This window comes from Pogona vitticeps, chromosome 3, assembly GCF_051106095.1.
Source record: "Pogona vitticeps strain Pit_001003342236 chromosome 3, PviZW2.1, whole genome shotgun sequence".
Classification (NCBI taxonomy): domain Eukaryota; kingdom Metazoa; phylum Chordata; class Lepidosauria; order Squamata; family Agamidae; genus Pogona; species Pogona vitticeps.
In genome coordinates, this window is record NC_135785.1 from 167,133,426 (window position 1) to 167,155,680 (window position 22,255).

The 22,255-nt window shown below is 38.3% G+C and overlaps 1 protein-coding gene and 1 long non-coding RNA gene across 2 annotated transcripts in view; both read right to left on the minus strand.

The window, feature by feature from the left end:
- LOC144588494 (uncharacterized) overlaps positions 1-22,255 on the minus strand; it is a 394,222-nt gene that overhangs the window by 251,682 nt on the left and 120,285 nt on the right. The window lies entirely within an intron of this gene.
- DCUN1D2 (defective in cullin neddylation 1 domain containing 2) lies at positions 1,375-21,618 on the minus strand. Its single transcript, XM_020784042.3, has 7 exons — positions 21,485-21,618; positions 19,174-19,390; positions 14,717-14,885; positions 11,808-11,938; positions 3,749-3,831; positions 2,407-2,503; positions 1,375-1,906 (listed from the first exon to the last, which is right to left on the minus strand). Exons 1-7 carry the CDS (start codon positions 21,485-21,487, stop codon positions 1,827-1,829), a joined length of 780 nt encoding a protein of 259 aa, XP_020639701.1. The 5' UTR covers positions 21,488-21,618; the 3' UTR covers positions 1,375-1,826.

Genomic DNA, 22,255 nt, shown 5'->3' on the forward strand with positions numbered 1-22,255 from the left:
GCATGCTGAAATACATCAGACAGCTTAACACAAGCTATGAATGTGCTGCTAAGATATTTATGTTTAAACTGCACTTCAAAATCTTCATAACACTTGAATTAAGAAGCAGTCAACAAGGGTGGCTGGCTATTGAACATTAAGAGGCCCAGAATTTCAAGACAAAGCATTTACACGTTACTGATTTTGCAAGGCAGAATGAACTCTCCTATAACCTCTTTGGAATCTTGCTCTTGATGCCATCTGAATGAATGCAATAATATGTAACTGCTATATTTCTGGACAAATACATCAAGGTAGTTGAACAATCTACTGATAATACAGTATAGGCAATTATAGCTTAAGTACTGGTCCAGAAGAATGGAAGAGCTGATATACTGGCATCTAGTGGTGAAATTAAACATAGGAAACATATAGTTCCCACATTTCTTTACTAAGCTGAAGTTTTACTTTCCTGAACACAACTGATGTTCCCAATGCCTAATCTGAAAATGAAATATGCCATTTTTCATCTGCATAGCCTGACATTGCATGCTGCTAGCTGCTGGAGAATTAAATGCAGAAGAACTGTATTTCAGCCAAATATACTTAGCAGGCAACATGAGGGCCAATGTAATGTTTACATTTACTTTTTCTATTTCTTTCCAAGATAAGCAGTTGCAGGGCTCCTGCAATTTTAACATATGCACATGAAAATGAATTTAAGGAGAAAGGCATATCTGCCAAAATTCACCCATCATGCACAGAAGACACAGCACCTTCTTTCTCTCCCTCTAGCAATTCACTTGTAGGCCCTGATCAATTAGCTCCTGACTAGCCATCTGACATGCTTCACAGGTAGGGTGTGCTTTAGGCTGCAATTCTATTCATGTACAACTGAATCTAAGGCCCAGTTAAGTCAACACATCTTGTTTCTGAGCAGGACCATATAAGGTTGCCCTATTGAGCACTTTTTAGTACCTTTGATTGTAGTGGGAGAATCAGGCATATGCACACCTCACTTCCAGTGGAAGTTCAATATGATCATAACTCAGTCTAAATCATGTCCATGATGTGCTATATTCAATAACTCAATGTTAAACAATTAATCATGAAATACCAGAAATTTCTTTGGTTAGTTATAAAGTGAAAATGTTAACATTTACTCTAATACAGGTATATTTGCTGTTTCTTTACTGACTGAATACAAACAATCAATAAACACTTTTGTTGAGTTCAGTTTTAAAATAAGAAAATTAAACTTCCTAAAAATGGACCTGATTGGCTTCTCCATACACCAAGAATGTTGGCAGCAAGCTGAAGAGATGTGTCAATAAATGTTTCACAGCATTATCTCAACAACTTTTGTGTTTGTATAAAAATACCACATACCACAAATTTTATTTAGGGATTTAATTTATATACCACAAATACTGCTTTTAATATAAGTACAATATAATACAGTTGTAATTATGTAACTGCTGGTGTTCACCCTGGGTTATGAACTGAATGGCATGCTGTGCTGTCAAAATGTTACTAAAATGGCCTCTAGTTAAACTTCTCCAAAGTATAAAATCATGCAAGATCTACATCCTATATGATACAACCAGTACAATAATTGAAGCCAATATCCTACAAATAGGCTGGGCTATCTTCTGAATTTTTTCTTGCAGTGTCCGCTTAGTCAGCCATCATTTTCTTGAAGCAGAAGTAGTGATTTCTGTTTCGTCAGTAGCATCCCACCACGACTTTCGAAACCAGTGACAAGTGTGCACAGTTATTGGCCAAAATGTCTTCATTACCTGATGCAGTTCAGACTGCAAATTAAGTCCACTGAGAAGAGTCTATGGTTAGGAAGCTTTACGTTTTCCTCCTGTGACTACTGGTCGTGCATATTCCACAAAATCATCTATTAGAACTGGCCATGCTCCTAAAGAAAAGTCAAGACAGTTTTGATTCAAAAACTATGTACAGTATGTGTAATGAGATCAAATTTATGGGTGAATACAATGATCTGTCTATAGTTGAACAGATTTTATTCAAACAAGAATATGAGATCCTCTAGCAGAAAGATCAATTGGATGGTGAAGTGTTAACACTAAAGTATATGCTTCATCTATACTTTAGAACCAAGATGATGTACAAGTACATGCACACACAAACATTCACTTCTAAAGACCCACTGGATTGGATCAAGACTTAGTTATGCTTAGAGTATATCCACTCAATCCAATCTTTAATGCACAGTCACAGACCTAGTAAGAGTAGATCCATTGAAATAAAAAGGTCTTAGATCAGTTATTAACACATTTTAATAGGTCTTTTTTTAAGTATGACCAAGTCTTAGTCCAACTCACAGGGAGTTTATGAACAATATTACAGTACTTCCACTACATTGTTCTTTTTATTTATGTATATTCAAACAATTACCTTCTTCATCATAGTTTGACATGTCATCTGCAATCATGTTTCCAAAATCTAAAAGAAGATTCCAAGTATCTTTGGGGATTGATCTTTTATGATGTTCCTATAGAAGATCAACAAATTAATATAAGCCAATGTCAAATTTTGTACAGTGGGGTCTCTACTTAAGAACATCCCTACTTAAGAACAATTCTACTTAAGAACAGCTCCGTTTGCTAAATTTTGCTTCTACTTGAGAACAGAAATCCTAGATAAGAACAGGAAAAAAAAACCTTTCCTGCTCTTTTTGTAACCTTAGGTCATCTTAGGTTAAAAAAAATTCTCCCCCTAGTGGTAGAGTATGTATTAACCAGCTTTGCATTAGTTCCTATGGGAACTAATGCTTCAATGTACGAACGCACCTCTACATAACAAAAAAAAAACAGCCAGAACGGATTAATTGGTTTTCAGTCCATTGCTTCAAAATTAGCTTCGTCAGAAGTGCTTTTAACACTGTTCCCTGACCTAAGAAAAAAAGAAAAAATATCCCCCTCTAATGGCAGAAGGCGGAATAGCAGCTTCCCATTAGTTTCTATGGACGGGAAAGAGCAGATACGGATTAAATGGTTTTCAATGAATTCCTATGGGAAATGCAGATTCTACATAAGAACTTTTCCACTTGAGAACCACCTTCCAATACGGATTAAGTTCTTAAGTAGAGACCCCACTGTACACTTTGCCCAAATAAAAGCTCAGAGCAAAACTGTGTAAAGGTAAAATAGGAAAGCCAAAGTATGAACCCAATTTTCTTTAGTTGACTGAAAATCCGTATCAGCATAACTGCATTGGATTAAACTGTTATAGAAGTGATTGTACAACATACCGCACCACAAAAAAGGGTGATACTGAATACCACTGGCCAGAATCCTATTGGTACTCACAAAAGGTTTGAATAATTTGCATTACTTAATTGACAAGGTAGTGGGTGTCCTCTTAGCTGTGAGCCTGGTCACACACACCCCAACTGTGTAACTGAGATGAGCCCTGGCACTTGTTAGTTTGCTGCAATTAACCAGATAGGCTGGGTATAAATGGAATAAAAAATAAAAAAATAAAAAAATAAAAAATATAAATAAATAAATAAATAAATAAATAAATAAATAAATAAATAAATAAATAAATAAATAAATAAACCATAACAAGTTACACAAACCTTATACAAAGCCAAATACAGTTCTGATTGTTGCAATAACTCTTAAAATTTATGACTGCTAGCACAATGGAACTTGTGCAAATTAATTACAGACTTTAAATACCTCTGTAAAATCACCTTCAGTACTAGGAGAAATACAGTACAAATTGTACTTACCAATAAAAATTTATTCCAAAGATCTAAAAATTTAAACCTTCCTGATAAGACTAAATTCCAATATGCAATTGCCATTTCTAGATCTGAAAGACATAAATACAGCATGCAATTAGATAAGCCTTATTCTAGACCTGTTGCTGTAAAAAAACTAAGCTAAAACTGATGAAGAATTATAACATGTCAATAAAAATGTGTCTGCAGTAAATTATGTTTCTAGATACAGAGGTGCCTCGCTCAACGGGCGCTCCATTTAGTGACAAAACCGCATAGCGATTTACATTTTGCGATCGCAAAAGCAATCGCATTGCGATGTTTCCTATGCGGTTTTATTGCTTTGCGATGATCGGTTCCCTGTTTCGCTTACCGATCATTGCAAAGCAATTATTTTTAAACAGCTGATCGGTGGTTCCAGAATGGCCGCTGTGTTTTCGCGCCGATTCCTCGCATAAGAGGCAGCGAAAATAGCCGCCGTATGGAGGACCTTCACTTTAAGGTCAGTTTTTTTGCCCATAGGAACGCATTAAACAGGTTTTAATGCGTTTCTATGAGTTTTTTTAAATCGCATAGCGACGAAATCACTTAGCAGTGATTTTTGCTGCACGGATTAACGTCGCTATGCGAGGCACCACTGTACTCCACTATGTACGGTGAGAAATATGCTTTGTCTACATATTTTTGGAGAAATAATTCAATCATGTTCTAAAGCTTTAACATTTGTATGCAACAAGTTTAAATCATGAAAGATATACTTTCAAAATCCACATTTTTAATACAGTATTTATTTTGTAACTTCATATAATCAATCCAATGTAAGTTCTCAAATTAATATCATTTTCAACAATAAAGAGAAAGCAACATGCTTTTTAAAAATCCCAGTAACTCATTAAGGGAGAAAAAAAGTTTAAAAGACTTCAAATATCTACTCTTAGAAATACTAATATATTCAGACATATTACTCCTAAATATTCAATACCAAATGTAACTCAACACCCTATTACATCATTATACTATACTATACATGACCAAGACAATACTAGTGCTCGATCAACATTTCAGTCCAAATAAATTGAAACAGCTATTTTTTGCTTTATTAAAGACCAATCCTGTGCATTATTTAGTTAGAAGAATGACCCAATGAACTCAGACATACACACAGGATTGTAGCTTTATCTTGGGCATTCCCAGAACTAGGTTTATCAGAGGTCAGCGCCAATCTGAGGCACACATAATGCTTATCTAGCTTTAGACACCTCTGCTGTAACATCTTAAAATCTGTACAGAGATCAGGTTACCAAGTCAAAAACTGACATCTGTAAAGAAATACAGATAAGAAAGAGGTTGATAAAAATCCTGTATATGGAGAACTGAAAATGCTGCCCACAAATAGAGCATGCAACTGCGCAACAACCTTCATTATTTATTTGCATCACCACTGGGCATCCACCATAAGGAAAGCAGTTCAAGACGGATACTATATGTAAATTAGTTTCTAGATTATCATATAAATTACAAAACTCCAGGATTTCAGACAGGGAATGAGTAGACAATTTTTGGTATGGCTCTTGCTAATAAAAACAGATCACCAGAACACTGGAAATTGTTAGTAGCAAACTAATTTTCATAGTTTCTGGATATAAAATGCCTTTGTTTACCTACTCTGGTTTATTAAACTGTGAACTGAGTCTCAGGCCTACACATTCTCTCTTTCATCTTGCTCCCTGCCCCTCAGTTTTAGCACTTTGATCCTGACCTTTTTGTATCAATTTCCTATGATGTCTGAAACAAGGTGCTGCAGTTTAATGTCTGTTTACTACTGAGGATTTAAAGTCTGGATTAAACTATCTAAAACACAATGGAAACACTAACTTATGGGATCCTGTACAAGAAAATGAGATTTTAGCAGATGGGTAACTCAAGTGTCAAAGCTATGGGCAAAGGGTAAAGGGTGAGTGCATGGGCTGATTTCTAAATTAACAATTATGGTTTCTTATGGCAGGAACATTATGTCTGAACCAGATGAAGGTACAAAGCTGCTCATAATATGCAAAATTATTCTTTCCAACTCAATTGACTAAAATCCCAACTTGTTCATCTACTCATCTATGAGAAGGGAGGCAGACAAAGTTTGTCAACTCTAACCTCTGTCTCCTTCACCTCCCAAGGGTGTTTCAATGGCCAGGAATACATTAAGGGGGATGCAGGAAGTTGCAGGAGGAAAGAAAAAAGCCCATTATAAGAATTCTGTTCCATACACAGGAAAAAAGTTAACATTCCATATAGGCAGGAATGAATTTGAACCAAATTTCAGGTGTTTATGTTTTGAATGATTATATTTTTGAGTGAGGTAGGAATATAACTAAGTAGGACAGAAGCCTAGCTTTGATACTGTATACTAGGCCTGAGATATTAGTGCAGTAGTTCCCAGTCTTGGGAGACCCAGGTGTTCTTGGACTGCAATTCTCAGAAACCTTTACCACCAGCTGTGCTGACTAGAGTTTTTGAGAATTACAGTCCAAGAACACCTGGTCTACCCCAGGTTGAGAACCATTTCATAAGTGAATGCTTTGCTTCCAAATGACAGTATGAAAATGAAGGGGGAGGTTATTTTTGTTTGAGGTGATGAAGGTGTGCTTCAAAAATTGCACTGGAAGTTAGAAATATTTAAAAAACATGACTGATGAGAAGTTTGGGACAGGAACGTTTGTAAAAGGCCATGTAGACAAGCAGTTATTGGGGAACTTTTAGAAACAGGCAATGGTTACAAGTTGAACAAAGCAGCAGCAGAAGCCTGCTTGACTGAAGGCAGAAGAGCAGGAGAAGGGAAGTCTGATAACTATTTCGGGGGATACCTGAAATCCCATGCTGATCAAGCTGAAAAGAGCATGAATGGCGACAAAGTTTCAAGTAAGCAGCAAAGCCAAGTTAACTCTGTTTGGATTACTGCAATGAGCTCTCCATGGGGCTCCACAACAGCAAATATTATAGGTTGTTTCGAGAGATGGGGGTATTCGTATATGAATATCCCTGTGTAGCTGGACTTAGTGAGGGTCTGGCCCCTGGGGCTAGACTGTTCACTCATGTGTCCCGCACTGGTGGCGGCCTCGGTTATCCTTCCAATCACTCCTGGAGCACTGCTCTCTTCCTACTTGGCTAGCTACTCAAGACAGGGGGAGGGAGGACAAGTCTCCCTGCACAGCTGCAGAGTGGCCAGCTGAGCGGGAAGAGAGTAGCATTCTGGGAGTGACTGAAGGATGAGTGAGGCTGCCGCCGCCAGACACATGAGCGGATGGTCCAGCCCCAGGGGCCAGACCCTTTTTATCCAGCTGCGCAGGGAGAGTTGTATTTGTATATGAATACGAATACCCCCATATCTAGCTGTTACTCCCAAATGGTCCCAGTGGGGTAGAGGAGCAATGTCTATTTAAATATTTGTTTATTAGATTTTTTTTCTGTTTCTGTTTATTTCTGTATAGATAAAAAGTTTTTAAAAAGAAAGGCTTTTGTTGACAGCAACAATACTACAGTTTGAGAGTACATACATACTGGTTTCCATTGCATGAACACAAATATTTGCTTCTCAAGATAGTACATGTTATCTTGTTAGTGCTCGTGAATGACATTCACAGCTATCCTGTCTGAGCCTCTAAGATAAGGCTGGCATTCCTTCGGTAGGGTAGATTAACTTAAGAAGAGGATCTGGGTTTGAAAACTCTTCTCACTGCAATTGCTCCTTAGACTGTCTGCAGCCATGGACTCTGAGCTGTGCCAAAATTAAAACCAGACTACAGCCATCCATTCATAGTCACAACATATTGCAAACTTGCTATACATGCTCAAGGATGGTATAAATCGTGCTGTCTCTTTTATCAAAATAACTACTTACGTTAAAATATATAATGTAACTGAGTCAGAATACACAATTCCCTTAGCTAAGAGGCTTTTAAATTATCTTCGGATTTCTGTGCAACATGTTTTATATGCTGATATCCTTTTTGAGCCCTTTTTCTCAGAAGGATAGGATTCTACAGTGAACATGCAGTTCAGTCTGGAAGTAAGTTAATTTAACAATGGAAATTTGTTTTATTTTCCTAAATGAACCTTTTCTTAATAAAATGTAACAATTCCGTACAGAAAATTGCCAGTGGTTTGAAAAAGAAACATGAAAATTTTCCTGAAAGTGCTCATCTCTGTTTCATGGAGGACAGATAATTTTTCACTGACAAGGGTCTAACTGGCAATGGTTACTTGAAATTTTGAAGGCCTGGAACTAAGGTTTCCTATAAGCTGGGCACATGAGTGTGTGCCTCTGCCTCCCTCTGTGCATCTGTCTTCCCCCTTTGTGCAGCAGGGGGGAGGCGTGCATGCATGCAGAAGCGAAGTCAAGTGCTTGAGAGAGGCCCCGCCCAGTGGAGCTGAAAGTTAGATGGTACGTTGCCTGGAATGCTAAAGGAGAAAGCAGATAGAACAACAGTGCCAGAAAGATTCGCAACTTCACTGAACAGCTAAGTTTCCAAAATCACCCTTGAGAGTAACCAGGAGAAGCTGTCTATGTAATAATAATGGTTTATGATGCAAAAAGTAAAATAAAATAACCTTACTTTAAAATATTAGCATTTTTTGGTCTTATGGATAATGTGCATAATTGTTGATGTTTTAAAATTTATGATTAGAATCCTCTTGCATCATTGTGCAAAAATAATAATTTATGAAGGTGACTTGCTTCAAGTGAAGAAATCACAATAGATATTACCTGTTGTGCATAAAGTCACAAAGTCAGTACACTACAGATAGTGACTATACTAATTTTTTAACTTGAGACAGCTCTGCCCCCCCCCCCGCAAGATACACCATTTATATTATGTTGGTAAAATTGGGAGAGGATTTCGGCCCTCATCCATGTATGTCTCTTCATTAATAGGATCTGCTAAGTTACATATAACTTATTTCCTGCTAATTATATATAGGACTGCAGTGTGAGTAACTAGCAAAATTATTTCTAAAATAAAAATTTCATATAGGCTAATATTACAAAGAGCATTTTGGTTAGCTGCTGAATAGCTCAAGACTTTTGTAGCTACATAACAGCAGTAAGAATTCTCTAAGATCTTAATGTTTTGTATCTTTGCATGGCTATATGAGAGTAGTATGGGATTTTTTAAAGATCCATAAGAACCTTAGTAAGGCACTACTGTATTCTGTACATGCTTACTCATTGTCACACAGCTTCAGACCTAAAAAATTATCTTTGCAAAGACACTAGTGGAAAAATAGATTTAGCCAGCAAGAAGGAGGTATGATTTTTAAATAAGGATATACTTTATCATATTTAATAATGAGCAAAATAATTCACATTTAATTTTTTACAAATGTACTATACCAGTTTTTTTAATGTTAAAACAACCGATAGTTTTTTGGACAGTGTATATTCTATTTTGCAAACTTTATATGTGGCAATCAAGGTGAGCAGCTGCATGAGCGCATGTGACTCTGCCCCCTCCATGCAGCTTTCCTTCTCCTCCTCTGTACACCCACAGCAATAGTCTCCAGCTCCTTTTGTTCTGGTTGCAATAGAATCCCACATATGGAGTGGCAGAGTTGCACAGGGGGAGCCCCACTCAGCAGGAAAATTAGAGGGAATGTTGGTGGCAACTTATCTGATAAGATTTTTAAAGACCAATTTAATCACTTAAAGCATACTTCCTACCCTAAATAACTTGTGACTGGCAATGCACACCTAGCAGAGAATGGAAAAGGACTGTCAACAAAGCAAGAATAGCTTCCTAACTGTAGCAGATATATTATTCATAAAACATTACTTCTAGGAGATAATTTAGCAACCAATTGGCCTCGTTTACTCTTTGGAAGAATGTAGAAATTGCTTTTCAGACGTAACTCTTGCACATAGCATGTTATAAAACCCCAATTCATCAGTTCAGACTAAGACATCTCCTACTTGAACTCACTGGAACAAAGACTATTAAATGATATTTCATCAGGGTTTTTCCCACATTACGCAATCAGACAGAAGATCTTTGAAACTAATTAGTCAAAAATACGTCAAAAGAGAGCCATGTAACCCAACTTGTAAAAGTCTTGCTTTACAAATAGCATTGGCTCAGTACGAACTGAATTACAAATGACAACCACCTTCTCAGAGAAATATAATTTCAAAATTCAACGGGACATGAAATCTTTTAAGAAAAAAACAAACAAACCAATGATATTGTACAAAACCCTTTCATTTGTTTTGCCTTCAGTAATTTCACTGAAGTGAAAGAAAACTTAAGACTAATATTTTCATTTTCAACATAGTGTAGGAAGACAAATCTCATAAGCTTGTTACAGAAGTTACTATTTTTGCACTGCATGTTATATTATTTGACATCCTATACATGTACATTTATGTGTGCATTTTGAATCATTGATAATTAATTCAATAATATGTTTTATATCCACCCAACTAGCTCATATGCAAAATTCCAAAGCCAGCTTTCCAAATGATTGATCATAAAGCTCAATGGGAATAAGTTCACATGTATGCATCCTATTCCACAAGAGTGATCTGCACATAAAACAAAACTTGTTCAGATTGTCTGCCAGATTTGTATCATGTGTGCATGGAAATACACAGTAAATAAAAAAGATGTTCACGAGATTGTTCTTGGAGAATAAATCTATATACTGATGATATAGCTTAATATAAAAGCAAACCTTCATTCAGCAAAATTTCTGAATCCAGTAATTGGTACTGGTTCATCTCCCCATCCATTTATGTACTCAATGCTTAGTGACTGGAGACTCACAGGAATCGTCTACATTTGCAGTCTCCCCTCTGGCAGAAATTCAGTTAGTGAGAAGGAACAAAAAGCCTTTTCCATCATGGCATCCAACTATGGAAAACTCTTCATGAGTGGTTCCTTCTCTGATCACTTTTCATCAGGAACTGAAAATGGAATCAACTCTAGGGAACATGTTTTAGTTAATTTTTCTTTGGTTGTTTTGTTCTTTTAATTCTGCTATTTCTTGGATTGTTTGATTTGAAGATATTGGAAGATACATTCAATAAGCATTTTTTCTCAAAAGTCTGCACGGTACTGACCAGCCATTTGGGTTTCCAGTAGAAAGGAAATGGGGCCTCTCTGAAACAGATAACTTGTACTATGAAAGCTTATTACTTGTTTAGGAGAACTCCTAACCAAGGCCATTCAGAGAGGTTTACATGTAAAACTTTTAAAAAGATGCTGAAAATTTTGGCTGATATTTAGAAGAATTTGTTGGTATGAGTCTTAACATACTTTTATTTATATTTGAATTTTGTTAGCCACTTTGAATACCCATTTTGGCAGAAATGAGGAATATAAATTGAAAAAAAACCAAATAAATAAACATCAAACACTATTTTAAGTAAAAGCTTTCAGTAACCACATAATTTATAATTTAATTAATTTATAATTTTTTATTGTCATTGTAAGTATATACACAGTATACCCATACAATGAAATTCACAGACACCCAGAGACCAGACATATGCACACACATAAAATTCCCCAAACACTCCCCACCCACTAAAAAAAATCCCCCAACACTCCCCACCCACTAAAAGTCCCCACTAAAAATACAAACATCTACACCGCAGGCGAAGTAACACAGTCCAACTAACTATTCATTACTGGTGGTCTTTAAGCTCATTATTAATTGCAATTATAGCTCTGGGATAAAAACTATTCAGAAAACGTGTGGTCCGAGTCTTTATTGTTCTATACCTTCTGTCAGACGGCAACAGTTCAAAAAAGTTATAAGCAGGATGGGAAGAGTATAAATTCCTTTTATAAAAGTTTGCAACCAAAATATAATCTTAGCCAACAATTCTGTATGAGAAAGTTTGCAGGTACCCCTTCCCTGGTTTGGATAAATGTTGATCTTACAATCCAGGCAGAATGGATTCCATCTAAAAAGCTAGAAATCACAGATATGCTTCTGTGAAACATCAAACTAATAATGACAAAGTAAACAAAACTACTGAAAATACATAAACTGAAGTCTGTATTCTGAAACTCACCTAAACCTTTTTGTCCAGGGTTTTTAGCAAAGTTAAAGGTAAACTGATAAAAATCTTTAAACTTCATTGGATCCTTTAATTCTTGTTCCAGCCTTGGCAAAAGTGCCTTTAGCTTGTCTGTGGTATCACACCTGTTGAGAAGATGATAACATTCTGATTATTAAAACCTCAGCCACATCAATGAACATTACAAATATGATCTCACTGTTCACAGCAATTCGTATTTTTTTATTCAAAAGAACATCAGCTTATATTGCAATTTGGGAAACAGCCATATGCAAGGCAGAGATCAGCTCATGACAAATTGATGATCATAATTTAATATAATCAAATAACATGGATTATTATATAGTTCTTCATTCAACCATTCTACAGGTTGTAAAAAAAAAACTGCAGAAGTACTTTTGAAAATTGATTTTCAAACTCCCTGTAACTAACAAATGGTTAAATATCAATAAAATATATATTACAACTATTTAAAACAGGGCAGAACTACATGTTGTGTTAACAAAAGGATGCCCCAAAAGGGTAAAACGGCACACGATCAACCTGGCAAATGCATATCCACAAACCAGCACTTACCAAAGTAATATGAGAATCAATCATCTGTAGGGAAAAACTGGCTAAACTTCAACCCACTAATTTCTCCTGCAAATGTACTAAGCCCCATTTTAGCATTCTGAAAGAACTGCTTGATCTGATTTAATGTGAACTGATTTATCACTTTTACTCAATTTTTTTGTCCATGGGCACAATAAACAGTTTAGAAGATTAAAAATAGTATTGGTTTGCTTCCTAGAACAGTTAGGAAACCATCACCATAAAGAATTTTTAAGTAGTAAACTTAATTTTTTTTTTGGTTAATGAAGCCAAAATAAGTTTAGTTACTTCAAATAAGATTTGTTATGGTCATTTGTTTGCAAGGAGCATGAGGAGGAATTGACAGAGTTGTAAGCAAGGAAAACGATGAGCGTTTAGGGTAATGTTTAGTGTAACAATATCTAGACTGATCTTGTCAGTAAGCTCACACTAGTGATGAGCACTAGTGTGAGCTTACTGACAAGATCAGTCTAGATATTGTTACCCTAAACATTATGGGTTGTTCCCTAAACACTGGTCAGTATTCTTCCTGTGCCTTATGGCTTTTAACTAGAGATGGGGGTATTTGTATTCATGTACGAATATTCCCCCCACAGGTGCTGATAACAAGGGTCCGGCTGATAACAAGAGTGGATTAGCCACTCTTGGACCTGGCAGAGAGGCTCATCATCCCACCTTCTGCCAGAAGTGGCTAATCTACTGCGAGCTCCAGAGTGATAGGACGGGATCACGGAGCCTGTGGCAGTGGCAGACAGGTAAGTGGTTGATCTGGCCCCAGGGGACCGGACCCTCGTTATCTGCACCTGTGGGGGGATATTCATATGCGTATACGAATACCCCCATCTCTACTTTTAACATATGAACATCCCTCAATGTTATACTCATCTGTCCTGTATCCCACCCAGGTTGCTGGTAAGCTAGAGGGCAGCATCCATCTGTCAACACTGGAAACCAATTACTGACTAGATCATGTAGGAAGGGACATAGTGCCCGCACAAATGCTCTTTCGGTTGCTGTCTCCACTGTCCAAACTTACAATAGGTAGTGGAAATGCCTTGACTGGTGCTCAGAAAATATTTCCAAAACTTCTCACTTTGGGAATTTTAGCACCTCTATCAGATGAAACCAGTTCATTCCTCCACTTCAGGGAAGCATCCCTAGAATCCCAATATTGTTCATATAAAATATAGAACAAGACGTCTGTATGTGACTGCTAGAGCAGCTGGGTCTTGGAAGAGTGGGTGTGTATCAGAAGTGGTCTCTGATTCTTGCCCCCACAATGAGCTGGTGCTTTGATTATGTCATTGCTGACAGAAAAATATTGTCTGGGTTTGTAGATAAGACAAGATGAATGGATACCCAACTACTGTATTTAGCCTACAGAGATGCAACTGCATATGAAACTGTTTTCTTCACACACTGTGGATCTATTTCTGCTGTAATAGGACTGGAGTTCTGAAAAACTGAGAAAAATGGAAATTATCTTAAGCTTAAGTTATGAGTATGATGAATTATGGTAATTGCGTTAAGATAGAAACCAAATAATGAAAAAAGCAAGATTCACTTCCCCTTCACCTGTGGAATACTGGACGAGCTTCATTTTAAAGCAAATTGCTCAGAGAAAAAAGCCTTTTGAATATATACACAGGGTTGGATTCAGACTAAGCTGGTTGCACATATTCCCCACTGCAAGCTGTGGAATTTAAGTCTGAACCTAGACACCTAGAATGATACTCTTAATTGAATTAAAAAGAAATCTAAATATGGAATTTTGAAGAGGACAAATCAGATGCAAAGACAAAGAAATAATGTTTCCTGCCAGGGAATAGCCCCAATTCTAAAATCCTCACTAATGTCTAATGGAAACAAGTGCATGGCTCAGAGCACTTTTTGTAATTCTCACTGAGATGGTTCTCACAGTGAATTAGACAAGTCATTGTTCAATTTTAAAAATGGAGCTTACTTTCTTGGCTATAGGAGCTGTGGATGTAAATGCTACAAAGAAAGCTCCGGATACATGCACAGTTCCTTTGTCAACAAATGGCTTCTCTGGATTGCAGCTCAGGTCATCTGAGTGTAAGGAGAACAATTTGAATTAAAGAAGGCAGTTATTCAGAATGTACACCTTTAAAGTATTTGACAAAGACTTATTTTTGGTTACAGCAGGGGTGGGCAACATGTGGACCTCCAGGTGCTGAACTGCATTTCCCATGACATTTCAGCATTTGACTATGTTGGCAATGGCCAATGTCACTTCAGCCTTGGTTATGAAGAGAAACGGAATCCTGTCAAACACAACCATTACTCACCCCAGTTCTGTCATTCCATCTACAAATTCTTTTTTACTGAATTCACACTGAGTGGCTGCCCTGAATTTCCATGCTATGACCAAAACGCTGATACTGGCAGGGTCCAGACTTAAATCATCACAAAACTGTTGAATTCCATCAATGCCAATTTTGTTCTCATCTTGTGGGTCTGTATTTGAAGAAAGCAAGACAGAACACTATGCTTTACATTAAATACATGCCAAAAATCCTTTTGCACCTTTAAAGTTGATTGATTCAATTATTAAAAAAATGTAGGTGGTCATATGCTTCTAGAAAGTTTGTACATATCTGGAAAGCAAAAATACATCTTAACTTGAATGTAATTTCCAATATTATATATCTAACTAAGCTTATAAATGTATGAAACTGAAATATAACAAGGTGTAAATGACCTTTTTGGGATAAATTGCATGCAACTCTGCTGAAGCTCAAGAGTTCACCACATTATTTCCTTACCAGTAACAGGGCACTTAGAGAAATCCAGTTTCCTAGTAACATCTCATTCCTAAGTAAAGTTTCCTAGACATATTAAATTTATGTCTGACTCCTACTTCAATGGCACAAAAAAGGTATATTCAAGCTAAAGAAACAGTTTAAAATCTACAGAACAGATTTTTACATATGCATAAGGAATCCAGCCTAAAACAGAAGAAATATGAATAAAAGGACAAAAGATGACCAAAAGAAATCATTATATTTCAAACCACCTGAATTCAAGACACACTGTCAAGTTTTGAAGGAGCCAGTGAGTATGAGTCTCTTGTTCTCTGTCTGTCAGTGAAGTGGTAGATTATTACGTGGTATGCCCCACCATATGAAACGGAAAAGGATTAGGAATGCAAAATATCATGGAAAAGTATAACAACTTGGGAAGATGTCAAAGTTTTATAATATAGCTAAATAATAATGAGCTATAAAAAGAATACATTAGAACCACTATTTTGTAGTATACTCTTAATTCTAGTGCCCAAAGCAAGAACATTGTACTGAGAGTACAAAAGATTCATGAATCAATGAAGATTTGGCACATTTGAGGTTCTGGAGGAAAAGTGACTGGTACTGAACAAGTAAGACAACTGTTAGATGTGCTGAACAGTTGAAGAATAAAATGTGCACGTGCTGTGCACGTGCTATGCACTCTTAAGTTGCTAACAAGGTTTTCAAGGTATATAAGATATTTAAGGAGTGGTTTTACCATTTTCACCTTTAAGTGAATTGCTATGGCTGAACAGGAATTTGAGCACAGGTTTCCTAAGTTCATCTGGCAAGGTACCTGCTTATAAAAAAGAATATACAGGCAAACTACAGACATGAATCAAAGTTCCGAACAGACATAAGTCATATATATAACTGAAAAAAAAATATAATTTTCTCCTTCTCTGTATGCAAAGTCATATACAATTTTTTCAAAAGTTATGTCAGCAACGAACTACAGTAAGATATATTGTAAAATGTACTTAGAGTGAGTGTGGTGTAGTAGATAAGAGTGATGGACTAGAATTCAGAAGATATCAGTCCAAATCCCTGTTCAGCCATGGAAACTCGCTAGGAGCTGGTAATGCTAAAATTACTTTTTAAATGTCTCACATATTGTGAAAATGCTGTTAGGGTTGCTGTATGTTGGATGGGATGTACCCGCATAGGACAACAGAAAAGTATTTCAACTACAGTATATTAATAATGTATTTGTCTTGTACCATTTTCTACTCAGAGGAATTAAAAATTCTACATTTCATTTATTCATTGTTGATTAGTTACCAATCATTTCTGATATGCAGAAAATCTCATGCAATATGTTCACAGTAACGTGAGCACAAAGACACAGCTAGGGAAGGTTCCAAGATTGAATACATTCTTGCAGGTGGAAATAAAGGAAATCCTTAGGAAAGGAAGAAAACATACACTCTCACCCAATTAAGGAGTTGTGTAAAAAGATGTTAATTTCTTCAAATGTACCCCTGCTAGATCAAAAGCTAGATGCATAATAAAACATGCATCCAAATATAGATGCTATATATACTTTCTGCAATGCTTTTAATGGAATGTACATTCAAATGACCACCTTATCTATCTCCTGAGAAATCTATATGTGGGACAGGAAGCAACAGTTAGAACTGGATATGGAACAACTGACTGGTTCAAAATTGGGAAAGGAGTACAACAAGGCTGTATATTGTCTCCCTACTTATTTAACTTAATATGAAGAATGCATCAAGCGAAAGGCTGGACCGGATGAATCCCAAGCCAGAATTAAGATTGCCGGAAGAAATATCAACAACCTCAGATATGCAAATGATACTACTCTGATGGTAGAAAGTAAAGAGGAATTAAAGAACCTCTTAATGAAGGTGAAAGAGGAGAACACAAAAATGGTCTGAAGCTCAACATCAAAAAAACTAAGATAATGGCCACTGGCCCCATCACCTCCTGGGAAATAGAAGGGGAAGATATGGAGGCAGTGACAGATTTTACTTTCTTGGGCTCCATAATAATAATAATAATATAATAATATAATTTATTGTCATTGTAAGTATATACACAGTATACCCATACAACGAAATTCACAGACACCCAGAGACCAGACACATGCACACACATAACATTCCCCAAACACTCCCCACCCACTAGAAGTCCCCCACTAAAGATACAAACATCTACACCTCAGGCCAAGTAACACAGTCCAACTAATTATTCACTACTGATGGTCTTTAAGCTCATTATTAATTGCAATTATAGCTCTAGGATAAAAACTATTTAGAAAACGTGTGGTCCAAGTCTTAATTGTTCTATATCTTCTGCCAGACGGTAACAGTTCAAAAAAGTTATAAGCAGGATGGGAAGAGTCTCTCAGGATGCTGTGTGACTTCCTCAGACAGCGGGATGTGAAGATGTCATCCAGGGTTGGTAGCTGGAGCCCGATGATATTCTGGGCAATTTTAATGGTTCTCTGTAGAGCTTTTTTGTCCGCTACAGAGCTACTCCCAAACCATGCCAGAATGCCATAGGTTAGGACACTCTCAATGGTGCTACGATAGTAGGACAGAAGTAAATGCTGTGATAAATTTAACTTCCCGAGCATTCTCAGGAAATACAGCCTCTTCTGTGCCTTCTTTATTAGCATGTTGGCATTTATAGTCCATGAGAGGTCCTCTGAGATGTAAGTACCCAGAAATTTAAAACTACCAACTCTCTCCACTTCCTCACCGTTTATGTACAGTGGTAAATGTACATTTCTCTTCCTCCTAAAATCAATTATGAGTTCTTTAGTTTTTTTGATGTTAAGTGTGAGATTGATCACTGCAGATGGTGACAGCGGCCACGAAATTAAAAGACCCCTGCTTCTTGGGAGGAAAGCGATGACAAACCCTGACAGCATCTTAAAAAGCAGAGACTTCACCTTGCTGACAAAGGTCCGCATAGTCAAAGCTATGGTTTTTCCAGTAGCAATGTATGGAAGTGAGAGCTGGACCATAAAGGCAGCTGACCGCTGAAGAATTGATGCTTTTGAATAGTGGTGTTGGAGGAGACTCTTGAGAGTCTTCTGGACTGCAAGGAGAACAAACCTATCAATTCTGAAGGAAATCAACCCTGAGTGCTCACTGGAAGGACAGATCCTGAAGCTGAGGCTCTTATACTTTGGCCATCTCATGAGAAGAGAAGAATCCCTGGAAAAGATCCTGATGTTGGGAAAGTGTGAAGGCAAGAGAAGGGGACGACAGAGGACGAGATGGCTGGACAGTGTCACTGAAGCTACCAACATGAATTTGACCAAACTCCGGGAGGCAGTGGAAGACAGGAGGGCCTGGCATGCTTTGGTCCATGGGGTCACAAAGAGTTGGACATGACTTAACGACTAAATAACAACAACATTCAAATGAATGCATGCATATTGCAAGATGAATGGGAATACATATTCAAACATGCATCTGAGGACACATTCCACTTAAAGCAATGTCCTAAGCAACAGGTACTATCCATATTTAGAAATGCATCCAACTCATTCCAGTAGTTCCAACAAGTTATCTGTATGAAGAACTGAATCATGATCATAAAACTTTAAATATCCAGCTTATAGATCCTGTATGTAATTAATGAAATTCATAATATTTAGACTATGTCTATATGTATATACATTTCTCTTGCATACAATTTCTTTTTTAAAGCAATATTCTATTTGCTTTTGCTCAATTTGTTTATAAGATTCCATATAAAATGATGTTAGATAACTTTTACATTTGCTCCACACAGGACTGGTACATAGAGAGATCACTACATGAGAATTCTTGGCTCATCTTTACAGTCCAATACTATGCATGCTTACAGAGAAAGAATTTTCTTACTAATAATGTTCAGGATTGCAGCCATCCCCTCTCTCTAAAGGCATACAATAAAATAGAAATCAAGTTCACAAGAAGGAAGTAAAAAGGAAACATTACCTTTGTACCTGTTATACAACTGTTCTAATTTCTTTCGGTCTATTGAAATCTTCATGGATTCTTTGTAGTACAAGTCTGGATTCTGGAAGTAGTTATCTGTTGCCACTTCTAATTTCCACTCATTCTGCATTAAACAGTATATAGCAGTCCTTTCACCAGCCTGGGTAACTGCCATAAACTGGCGGACTTTGTCCTTCTGAGACGATTTAAGCTTATGCTTTGGGATGCAAAAGAAGTAGGAAAGCCAATGAAGCCAGGTTTGTCTAAGAATTCTACTACAACTGCCTAACTTTATAAAAATGTTAATTCTCCTGATCAGGTAACACACTGCATTCCAGGATAACCCAAAGAAATCCTTGTTCTTTTGCAGTTAAATACAGCATTTTCTTCTGAAAACGGAAATGACAACATCTATATGTACATTGTACAGAATAAAAATCTGAAAGCAATATATTTGGTCTTTGCTTTGCATCTCTATATATGCCACCACTTTTTCAGGTAGAAAGATCAACACACACATATATATGATATATATTCTGATGAAGGCTGCATTCCTATATGCACTTACTTAAAAGCACATCTTACTGAACTGAATAAAACCTACTTCTGAACAGTCATGCAGAGGATTGCACTGTTAGTTACAGTATCATTGAGGCTTTAGGGAAAAAGCAGCTGCAGTAGTAGACACTTCATTACTGCTTGTTAAGATTATAATACTGTATAAGAATGTTAAAATATGCTCTGCAAAAATGTGGCCATGATTAAATTGCTTCCAGCAACATGTTTTTATTATACAGTATTACTATTTCAGTTACATTTCTGTAGTGTCAAAATGGCCTTGGAACATCTCTCAGCAAGAGGAATGCAACTGTTATTTTCATATCATATTTGGGGACATCCTCTAAGAAGGAATTTGAAAAAAAAACACTGTGGAGCTTCACACCTATGTTTAAATAAGTCCCATATACATAGTGATTGTGTTGCAGATGAAATCCCAATAAAATATAAATCCCCATCTCTGTATCTGCCAAGCAACCACAAGATGCAAACATTTAAGATTTATTCTTAAAGCAAACTGTACTTTTTCCTCTTCTGCTCTTGGGTTCTGATTCATAATCAAAGGTATTACATTTTCCATGGGGAAAGAGTAACAGTTTAAAAAAAATTAACAGCAGATTACAAGTAAACAATATGGGCAACTTTGGAGCTAGAAACAAAGAAATTCATTCCATACTGTTTCTGCTTCAGATCTGAGTCTGTGGTTTAAACTTTTGTTTCTTTGCCTCAAGGGAAAATAGGTGGTGCTAATGGGGATCAGAATAAAGTTATCAAGAGTGATAGGGCTTGCAGGCAAAGAGGACACCTCCCGGGTGAGGGAGAGATCAGCTCGTCCTGCCTACTGGATACCTTCACCCTGGCCTTCAACCTGCCCCATAAAATTAACTCCAAGCTCCTCACAAAATGCGTGAAGTTTATTACGAGGTACAATGCATGCGGTGCGCGGGGATGGTGTGTGTGTGTGTGTGTGTGTGCAAAAAGCTGGAGGGACACAACCCACCAAGGGGGCAGCGGCAGGAAAAGGAAGCGAAAGAGGTCAGTCAGCCTGCTGCCACCTGCCAGCTTTTCCCCTGCCCAAAAAAGGGAAAGGTACGTGGTGGTCCTGGTGCTGTTGAGAAGTCAGTCACGATAGTGGTGCTAGTGAGGGCGGGCGGTGGTGCCAACTCTGCTCCTAAGAGGCTTCGCCACGGGTGCCTGTCCCCGTCCGTCCGTCCCCCACAAAAAAGCACCAACACACACACACACACACACACACAGAGCGAGACCGCTCTTCAGCGGCTGGTACTCCTGAGGAGCTTCCTTCCCTCACGGCCAGCGGCACCCTTCAAGGACCAGGGTTTGGGGAGCTTGGCGGCGGCGGGGTGCGGGTGTGTGTGTGAAGGGTGTGCTTGACGAGATGGGGAGGAGGGAACCCCCGCAACACCTCTGCCCCGCGTGGGACGCTTCGTGCGTGGGGGGGGCCCGTCGCTCCCTCCCTCCCCATTCGTGACCTCGAGATGCCGGGTCGGGCGACGAGGAAGAGGAGGAGGGAGAGGGAGGTGGAGGAGGAGGGAAGGGAAGGTCGCTGGCTGCGCTGCCCTTTGCCCTCAGGCGGCGGAGGAGCAGTCAGAGGAGCTGCCCTCGCTCCCCACAGGAGGAGCTTGCCCTGCTTCCTCCTCCCTCGCCTTCAAACACACACGGAAGGGGGGGGAGGAGGGGTTGATTTCCACCGGCACAGCCACAGCCGCCGCCGCCGCCACCTCCTCAAACCTACCATTTTATCAGCAGCGCTTTCTCCAACTTCACTATCCAGCGCCAGCGCTGCTGCTGCTGCTCCTCTTGCCGCCGCCGCCGCCGCCGCTACCCTGTCGTTCCGCGCAGGCGCGTACCGGGCCGCCTTCCCTTGACTTCAACTCTCCCCTCCTCCCCCTCCCCCGTTTTCCTCCGGCTCTTCTCACGACTCTCTCAACCGCCTGCCATCGTCTGGTTGAGCGTCAGGTCTCTCTCGGGCCCACTTCGCTCTTTCCCTTCTGCCACTCGCGGTCGAAGCCGGGTCGGAAAGTAACTCTCGCAGCGTCTGCCGCCACCTCTATTGTGAGCTGGCGCAGGGAAGTCAACAAGGCCCGACTTTGACAAGAGGCAAAGGCGAAAGAGGGGAGAAAAAACTACGTTACCCATGATGCATTCTGCCCTCAGCGGCTGAAGACAGAGATAAAAATGATAGACTCGAGTGTGCGTTCCGTTTCGGGTTAATGTTCTTTGAGTGGGCTGGCCGGTGGAAGAGGCCTTGGTTCTAAAGACTCTTGTATTTAGTATTTTCTGTGCCATCACGCATAGACAGCAGTTAAAATAAATAAAATTCATGTTCATTTAAATTCAGAGGTTTTTTTACTTGTGGACTTAAAAAAAATTAATACTTAAAAGTAAAACATCTATATGCAGATCAAAGAGCATGAGCTTTCAGGAGCAACCCAGGGCTCTATGAGCGGGGCATTTGTCCTGCAGGCGTTGCATCACGGCCTCTCCCATTTTGAACAGACCCTTG